This window comes from Colletes gigas, unplaced genomic scaffold (assembly GCF_013123115.1).
Source record: "Colletes gigas isolate AHSC1104 unplaced genomic scaffold, ASM1312311v1 Colletes_gigas_Sc00022, whole genome shotgun sequence".
Lineage (NCBI taxonomy): Eukaryota > Metazoa > Arthropoda > Insecta > Hymenoptera > Colletidae > Colletes > Colletes gigas.
Genome location: NW_025106651.1, coordinates 2,493,493 through 2,503,152, shown reverse-complemented (window position 1 = coordinate 2,503,152; position 9,660 = coordinate 2,493,493). Strand labels below are relative to the sequence as shown.

Sequence of the window (9,660 nt, the reverse complement as noted above, 5' to 3'; positions counted from 1 at the left end):
CTCCCGGATGTCCCGCGTTAACGGTAGGGTCAGTCATTTTACCAGTCTTGGTCACAAAAGATTAATTTCACCGCACACACACACCGCGCCTACTATTTGTCAGACCGTGTCCTTTCCTTATGTTCTTAACACTATACACTTATTTCTCTACACTAACTAATATTGTCCGTATACAAAAAATGTCCAAATTTTCTTAAAAAAACTTTACTTGCGCGGCGAGATCACGTCGGGGTCACCAATGTGGGATCGGGAAGATAATGACTCCGCTCTGTTCCGTTCCGCACAATTTTATTGTTGCTGTCGTACAACGACGTGACTCGTGGTGCGGGTTACGCTCGACTCTCTGGTACGATCATCGCCACCGTACCAAGAGGCCTTCAAAAACAAAAGACGGTCAGAGACGACGACAACGGCTTTTCGGCTCACGCGGCTCTGGTCGTCTCGTGTGCAACCATCGTCTCGTGTGCAACCATCGTCTCGTGTGCAACCATACATTGTAGCGGCTTCGAACGGCTAAGGCGTATGTGGTGCCTTGGCCGCCACACCGCTAATATTACTACTACAAGAATAATAAATTAACAAATAGGGATCAAGGTTTATTACATCGATTAAATAATCAACACACAAATATTTAAATTCTTTTTACTAAAGTACTGCAGTAATACGGCGGTAACATTATCTTTACAATATAAAAATCCTAGCTATAGTATGAATTCTCATGCGTATCGCTACACAGATATAAATAACATGTATGCGTACACATGGTAAAGAAAAAGTTTAATTTAAGGTAGTGCATACTACTTTAACGTTCATACTAGAACATCAAGATTCCACACCTTAAGATAGATAAATAATAAATACTCTAAGATGCTACTTGTAATATACATGTAAAGGAAATAATGTCTTACATAAATTAAATACATGGTTAAATTCATTATACTCAACTACCAATACAAAGTAATATATTAATCTTCTCATATAAATAATTACAACTGTATTCATAGTAATACGTATAATAACTAATTTTAAAGTAACATGTAATTTGTGCAAGTCATACATAACAATGTACAATTTGCAAATAGAACAAAAGAAAGTATTTAATGAATTGCTTAAATTAATATAGTTATTTTATAATATGTACATTACAGAATATTTGAAATGATTCTAAACATAACCAAACATAACCTATTTCAAGTTATTCTACACCACAAGTGAAAAAAATCACGTACTGTAATTTATTGATTAATGTATAGCGTGTTATGTTTCTTTGAATGAATCTTTATAAATCAATCATGAACTTACCAAATTGTACATTGTAAGCATTGTTGCATATTTCGTATTACTTCTGACAGTTTGTCAGCAGTAGCGAACACTTGTTCCATTTTCGTTTTGTATCTTCAGAACGTCACATCACAAATGTTTCTTGTAATTTTATTATATTTGCTTTATTAATATATCACAATTGCACCCTGACTGAATCACTACGTAATTCACCATACTTGTAAGTGCGCGCACGAGGCGATTACTGATCAGCTCAGGCTCAGAGACGCCAGACGGAGCCCCGGGTGCATCAAGGACGCCTCATTCCATTTTTTCACACTATGCCAGATCACGCGTACGTGAGCTCGTAGAGTTTCGGAGAGTCGACAAAGGCAAACTAACACATGTCCTCTTTTTTGATTCTCCGAAGCTGCTCGAAATAATTTCGGACCGTCTCATGAGTGTCGAGACCGAAAGGCTCACATAAAATGAGGTCATTTCCAAGAAATCCCAACAATTTAACAAATTTAAAAAAAAATTTTAAACGGCCCCACCCCCCTGTCTATTCTGGTAGCTGCGAATTTAGAAGCGGCGGGAGACTTAAAATCTTTCTGAGGAGCTTAGAAATTTTTCTGGAAGAGCGTCGCAGTCTCCCCATTTCTCCTGATAGCCGCTAACCGCCAAGTGTCTCTGTTGGCCGTGGGAACTTAGAAATTTTTCTGGAAGAGCATCGCAAAATTTTTGCAACACTGACTAATCAACTTTTTATTGACGGGATACCATAGAACAAGAAGTGATCGAGTGCTTTAGAAGTCTTGCAAATCAAATTACTTTCCACGGATTTAGCCTTCGTAGAATATTTTGAGTGCACAGGAATTAATCACGGAATAATAAATTACGGTACTTTGAATTTTGTATGACGAAGAAACTTTCGATACTCTACAAGTTTAGGATTTTAGTGGCTCTTGATATTGTGGCTAACAATTAATCTTATGTCTAATGGGTCGTGATTCACTAACCACCAGTGTTTCGGCTTTACAGAAATTTCCACACTAATGATTAAATCGGCGCCATCGAGCACAATCAGCAGACAGGAAAGACGATAGTGCAGCAGAACATGACTCTCACCGAAACGACCTGTTGTTGACGTTATGGGGTGGATCTTTCTTGCTAGTATTTTACTCCTCTCCTTATGCGGTAAGTTTTGATCACTCAACTCCCGAATATCCCATGCTATCGTAAAACAAGCAATGGGAAAATTACTATGTTATCAGTTCAAAATTGAAACATCATGCTTAAAACGCCACAAAACAAATATCGATCCAAAAAACTTTGTGTCTTTTCGAGGTGAAAATGATTTTCGTTTCTTTTTCTTTGAGACTAATTTTAGTTAGTACAGTTGTGAATTTATTATACTTTGGGTAAGGAAGACATTAGCACCCACTCATGCTATATGTTTCGCTCACAATAACTCTTCTACATTTGGAAAAACTGTTTCGAGCTAAAATATTTTCCTTGCAAATAACGTTCGGTGATAAATAAATTATCGTTTCGTTTTTAGTAATCCATTTTCTAAAAGTAGAAGAATTATTTCGATGGCTTGTTTTAAGTGCTTTACCCTGTATAAACCATGATGTTGTATTATGTATGTCTATATTTTCCCCCCACCCAATTTCTTTTATTTCTTGACGATTATGCAAGTTTATTTCCGGCTTCACGTAACTATTTCGAGTCGTAATAGTACCTTTATCTATAGAGGTATTAGCGTTTATATTCCAATAGTAGAATTTGAGAATTATATTTTCGACAAGAAATTATGTTCCATTAGATAGTACATATTTTCAGTAGAAAAACGACAGGCGTTGCAGATTTAGTTTTCTTTTTCTATTATATACCGATCCGGTATGATAAAATTAATGTTTTTGTGTGACCATCAACAGGTATACATTAAAGGTGCTGTGAAAATTTCAGTGACATGTGCAAAGTTCCGGGTGAAATTAATTTCATATCTATAACACTGCAAAATAGTTTTTTATCTTAGCGGTTCTGCATGCAAATAAACTGGCACTGAGAGATTTAACATCCGGTAAATTTATTCAATGATTATGCTTATCGGCGAAGGAAATGTCGCATAATATTCTTTTCGCATGGAAATTCGAAGTACGTTCAGCAACAGATATTTCTTTATTGAATAAGTTTGTCAGAAATAAATCGACTGCAGTCGCAGCGATCAAAGAAGCACTATCCACCATCCACAAAACTATTCTTCTTGCCAGCAAAACCTAGAATCGTGTATACATCTAACGATACTTGATGACTGGTAATACAAAATTATTTGGTTCGCAAAAATTTATGAAAAATTGACAATTGAGTCTGTATCTAAATTATTTTTAGCACGTGAAATCATCACAGTTTTAAATCGTTAGTTGTATAAACGTTCATCATCGATCTCGTTCAACCTCAGCTCTCTTTACCGACTTCCTAGTGTCACACGATACCATTAAACTGAAAACCACGAGCTATACTATAGTAAGGGCAGAAGATCTTAGCCACTCAAGATCAATATCCCCGCCGTTTCGCGATCGGTGATAACTTCTATCGTTTGGAGGACGTTTTAAGCAACCACAAAAAAAAGAAATACAGTTCTTTATTTCGGTACTAGCATTGTGTACTGAACAATTGTCACGCGAAGCACAATTGTTTGCGCCCGAGAGACACACTGGGTGGTGCGAAACTTCAACCGAAGCTTCCGATTAGTAGAATAACATTGGTGGCTCCGTCGATTCACAGTCGAAACGCCATACGGGCTTCCATAGCGCAAGTTTCGCGTCACCGAGTTATATCCCCTGGGCGCAAATATTTCAGCTTCCCTCAGGGCACGTACACGCTTAGCGAAACTTTCTGTCGAACTCCGTAAACATCGGAGTTTTGGCCGCATTCTTATCTATCCGGCGAATATCGAATAACGTTTAATCATAATCCAAAATGTTCTCATGTCAGATCTTTCGTCTGTAATAAAAAATTGATCTAAAAACGATTTCGATTAACACCTAGATTCGCCTCTGGATAAGAAGTACGCGCGAATCGATGGTCGCGAGCATGTAGCGTTGAACGAAAGGGGCGTGGCGCTGTGGGTGGTGGAGGATGATGACCTTGAGCGGGCAAGATTGCTCGCCGTGACTATAGAACGGTCCGGCCAATAATAATTTGATCGGTGTCCATTGCTTTTTCACGCTGCGTTGGATAAAAAAAAAAGCGGCGGGATTGCCGTTGCCACAGGGCGGTGGTGGGGCGGGGGGTCATGGACAGCCGCAGGCTGGCTCGCCGAGCACCTCAGGCCCCGGCGGTGGCACAGCGGGCAGCGGCGCGAGCAGCACCCTCGGCGCTGCTGGCGGCGGTGCCTCTGGCTCTGGCATCGGCGCCTCCGGTGGAGTTGGGGTTGGTCTCGGTGTTTCTGGGGGAACTACCGGCGGTGGAGCCGGTGGTGGTGCCGCAGGTGGCGGCGGAGGTCGGTCCGCTGGACCGGCTCGTCGGGGCCGAGGGTGGCGCGACTGGCGCCGCGGCGACCCCACCCTTATCAAGGGACTCTGGCAGTCGAAGGGACCTCTAGGTAAATCCTACACTCTATATCGTTCTTTGCACGTCCCTACACGGTGCTTGGGAATCGTCGAAACGCGAATATTTATCATTTGAAATTTATGACTTTCGCGGCCTAAGTCTATTCTCGAGGTCAAGTATAATATTTGCTCTTTAATCCCTTGATGTACAATTCATAAGGTGGTCTTCTACTGTAAACCGCCAAAAAATTCGATTTTTTTTCGCATCGTCTTAAAGAATATAGTCTTAGAAATATGCGTGCAAAAGCATTCACTGCATTCCTAAAGTTAACGAAGGTATACGTATATTGCTCGGTCGAACGACTGAGGACCGAGGAGTTACAAGGAACGGCTACGAAAAAGAATAGATTTCTTTAAGAATACCTCGTGAATGTAAAAATGTGTTGATTTTAATATATAAAACTTGGTGACCAGTAACCTTATGATTATGAAACTTGACATCAAGAATTGTAACTGCAAGGAGTTAAAGATCAAACTGCAATTGTAAGTTGGGTCCTCTAAGTAATTTTTTTCTCAAGAAACTATAGGATTTTTTAACGTAGTTCAGTCACTCATTGATGAATACACGTTCTGAGAGTGCTCACAAGTTTTTTCAATATGAAATAATAATTGTAAAAGTTACTGTACCACATGTACTGTGCGTTCGCGAGAAGTTGGCTGCTGTTGGCCGGAACGATGATGTGAAAGTCGCGATAGGCGGAGCAAGTGTAGTGCCGCCCTCACTAGCCAACTTCTTGCGGTCACACTCTTACAATCTCTGAGGTGGTTGCTCTAAAACAAGCATTCTTTCTTGAATTCAGAGCTCTCTCATAACATTTTACGAGATCAAACACTTCTAATTTAGTTCATACATTCGAGAATATATGATCAACGAAGTTGAAAATTGGATTTCAGCGTTTCGACGGTTTCCTAACATTGTGCATTGATTGACTCGATCGTGCCTCGCTTGGAATTTATATTTGCTGCATTTCACGTTCGTGAACTGGTTTGGTAGTGTTCTCCGTCTGTTTGTTGCACACCCTAAACAACGTCTTGCATGTGTTATCCGTGAATTTAACCCTTTAAGTTTCATTTCTACTCTTTGTTAAGTCCTATAGTTTGTTTGTCGTATCATAGATATTACAAAATAATCGTTTCAGACATTTTCCAAAGGGGTGAACGTTGTTAACAAAATTAATAACACGTTTCCTGTATTTCTTCGCGCGAAGATCCATCAGATAGGTATTTTAGAAATCAATAAACGAGATATCATCGCGGGGAACGTTATAGAAGCAGTTTCACGATGCGTCGCGGGGGAAACTTCTCAGGTTTATGGCTTTACTTTCGAAACAGCTGCCCCCTGGATGGACTAATCTCGAAGAAACTAGTCCGCATGATATTAGGGAAACGTGTCGATGTCGTAACGAGAAAAACTTAGGCGAATACAGGATTTCGGTTCTAATATTCGATACGATATTCTCTTTTAACGTTTGACGATTGCTCTGTTCCGTGCTGCTCGACGCGGGATTCTTTTTCAATAAAAATCTAACGGAAATTAAGTTGATTGCTCAGCCTCGGTTCGCTTTTTGCATCGAATTAGCTTCAACTTGACCGTAAATCGAATATAATAGAAAAGAGCGACGTGAAAAATTCATGAAACGAACGAACAGTACGAGTCCGCGTCCCTTTGCTCGCAGTCTCTGCATCGAGATTCCGATTTTACTTTCAAATTCGAGGGTAGATCGGCGCAATCTTAGATTCTACGTTGAATACTGTATTTCATTACGATTTAAAATTCGTTCTATGCTCCTCGACGACGAAAATAGAGCGCTAGAGACATCCGCGACGAGTTACATTAGTATCGCTGTCTCCTTTAGGATTTAACAACCATACCGTGGAAGTCGTCATTTTTTAAACGCTCTCACTTTGTGTTTACATCGTGTTCAAGGGCTGAAACGGATCTGCAAACGTTATTCAAACATTTGGACAATGTCTTACATTCGATAGAGATTGGCAAAATTTTAAATAATATTATAATCATTCTTAACACGATTTTAAGAGGTTGTAAACATAATGGTAGTAGAACTGGGGAATGCGTAATTTAACCCTTCGACTACTAAAAGTACCAATAGGCGCTCAGTCAGTTGAGTGCGTGCGTCAAACGCCTATGAGCGTTCAATCTGTGCGTTGCTCAAGGCGTGAAAATCTGCAGTAGTCAAGGGGTTAAAGAATCGTTTGTCCATCTCATTTCCAAGCATGCGATGCACGCGTCTGCATGATTTAGTGGACGTTCGTGTGAGGCAGAGAGGAAGAGATTAGCAGAAAACCACCCCCTCCATGCAGCTTCTTTAGGAAAGGCGATGGCGTATATCATCTTAGCGCTAGTGATCGGTATCGTCACCGTGGTGGTCGGCTGTTGGCTGTCGGACAACTGTTGGGCACCTGAGCCCGAAGGAGTGGTCACTCTCGCATAGCCTAGTGCAGACTTCCGTTCGTCCAGGCGATAACAACTAGCGCGCCGGCCCTCCTACAGGAGCTTTCAGGACATCGGCCAGTCGGAACGGCAGAACGTCGCTGGGAATCAGCGGCCGTTCCTCGATATTAACGACAACCACACGCTACTACCAATATGACGCCTCGCATGACGCGCGAAATCCTCATCGCGTACCTTGGGAACGCCACGCGTTCCCGTCCCTCCGTTTGCACGGTATCGTACAACATCGCCAGAGCGTAAAGCACGAAAGCGTTCATCGAGATATCGACATATCCGACGCTGGGAGCCCGATTCGAACGCGTCGCGAACCTCCGGGACGCCCAGCGATGATTAACACGTTCACAGTCCCGTGACTCGTATACGGGCCACACCGACGCGCCGTACAGGGGAGACGGACAGTGAACCTGTTGACCGACGAAAGGATCCGAGAGCCGTAATTAGCGAAATTGGAAACGCGCCTGTACTCGCGTTCGGTTCCCAGCCATCCGTGATTCCCGCTGGCGGTCCAGGGACTCTCGCGCCGAATTCAAGGAGCGTCTGCGACTCTAATTAATTTACAGAAACAAAAGATTGCGTAATATTTGTCGACGTGTGGACGGGAAGGGTGAATTTTTACAGATACGACACCGTCTCGCTGTATTCGAGAGAAATTGTATCGTCGTGGATAGATCGCTCAGCGGCCATATTGTTTCGAGGCTGCGTAGGTTGTTCGGAGACGTAGCTCAACGGATTCAATAAGAGGTTCGAGACGGTCTTTGTCATCCTCCCACGGTGCTGTTTATTTTACACTTAATTATTCACCCGCAAACCACCACATCGAAAGCTCTTATTGAACTTGTTGAGCCATCTTCACGCGGGGTTTGAGAGAGTTGTATTATTTTCTGACGAGTCAATGGAACGCTGGTCGGAATTAGCAAGATCTCCTCCGCATCGAGGTCTGCAGAGGACGCAAAAAAAAGCGCGCGCGCGGGAAATTCAAACGTCTAATCTAATCTCTGTGTTTACACGGTCCGATTTACGTCGATCGTCGATGTTATAACAACCAGGAGCGTTTTGGTGCCGTGTAAATAGTATTTTACGATGTTGCAACAACGAAGTGACGTAAAGCACACGTGTAAACAGTCCTGGAAAGTATATTTACACGGTAATCACTATTTTACTAAGATCGCGATATAAACGTCGTCGAAGTTATAACATCGACGTAGCAAGTCTTACGATAAAAAAGCGTCAGGGGTTATCGCATCGATACAAAAGCAATTTCATCGATTACGTTTACACGGTACTGTTTACATCTTCGTAAACGATACGTGTCAGTAAAGTCGTTCGATGGAGCGGCCGATTCGATCACCGTGTCTACATGTTTGTAGCAACTGGAAATTGTGTAAACGACGGCGCGGTTTACATCGATGCTGTAATTACCAACGCGAGGCGTCGTGTAAACGTTATTTCGCAGCGAATTTACGATTTTCGATGCTCAGAGTCGCTCGACGAAGACGTTTTAGGTTGCTATATCGACTTGAAAGAGACGCGAAAACGATCGTATCGACGTTCACGGGCGTCCATCGTGCTGGAACGAGGTGAACTCCAGTTTCGGTGTTAGCCAGTAAGCGGAACACAGAGTACACGCGCGATTCGCCCTCCGTCTTGGTCACCAGCTAGGAATTTATGGACCGCAGCACAGCTCTGACGCTACCGGACGAAACACAACGCGAAGGTAACGGGCGCGAAGGATCGAACTTCACTTATGTTAGCCCACAACCTCCCCACCCCATCACCCCTCGAAATTGTACGAAATGAGGTGTACAGAAGTAAACGATTTTTTAAAGACACATCATCGGGAACGTTTTTATTCTGTCTTACGGCGAGAAAACACGAGACATGTACTCTGTGGCGTGGCAGTGGGTTGGGGTGCCTTTTATTTCAAAATAAAACGATCATCTTTTCGTTTGCTAAATTATTTTCCAATTTCTAATCGTTGATTGAACGATCGTTGGAGCAAACGTGAAGTTTCCAGAGATTTTCCCGCGAACTTTCGCGAAACGACGGAGGTATTCATGAATTCCTCGTGGTCGCCGCGAAGACCATTTTCTTTTTCATCCTTTCGAGCGTCCATTGTAACGCGTTGCACCGTAGACCAAGAATTCACGATCGCTAAGGCTGCATTATGCACGATTGCGGAGCTTCGAGAGTTGTCACAGCCCACTGCCATATTCCCGTACTTCAACGCACACACACACAGACACACATACACACAGACACAGAGTGGTGCGCAAAAGTTTCCGGACAGTTGGTTCGCGAGGGGAGAGCTAA

General features: G+C 42.5%; 1 protein-coding gene across 1 annotated transcript; it reads left to right on the top strand.

Moving 5' to 3' along the window:
* Positions 1–2,411: 2,411 nt before the first annotated feature.
* On the top strand, positions 2,412–7,490 carry LOC122401192 (glycine-rich cell wall structural protein-like). Its single transcript, XM_043403170.1, has 3 exons — positions 2,412–2,457; positions 4,517–4,870; positions 7,200–7,490. Exons 1-3 carry the CDS (start codon positions 2,412–2,414, stop codon positions 7,328–7,330), a joined length of 531 nt encoding a protein of 176 aa, XP_043259105.1. The 3' UTR covers positions 7,331–7,490.
* The last annotated feature ends 2,170 nt before the right edge of the window (positions 7,491–9,660 follow it).

Coding starts and splice junctions, on each gene's coding strand:
- LOC122401192 (XM_043403170.1), top strand. CDS start 2,412: ATGGGGTGGATCTTTCTTGCTAGTATTTTACTCCTCTCCTTATGCG. Junction 2,458..4,516: donor TTTACTCCTCTCCTTATGCG/GTAAGTTTTGAT, acceptor TAAAAAAAAAAG/CGGCGGGATTGCCGTTGCCA. Junction 4,871..7,199: donor GCAGTCGAAGGGACCTCTAG/GTAAATCCTACA, acceptor CCCTCCATGCAG/CTTCTTTAGGAAAGGCGATG.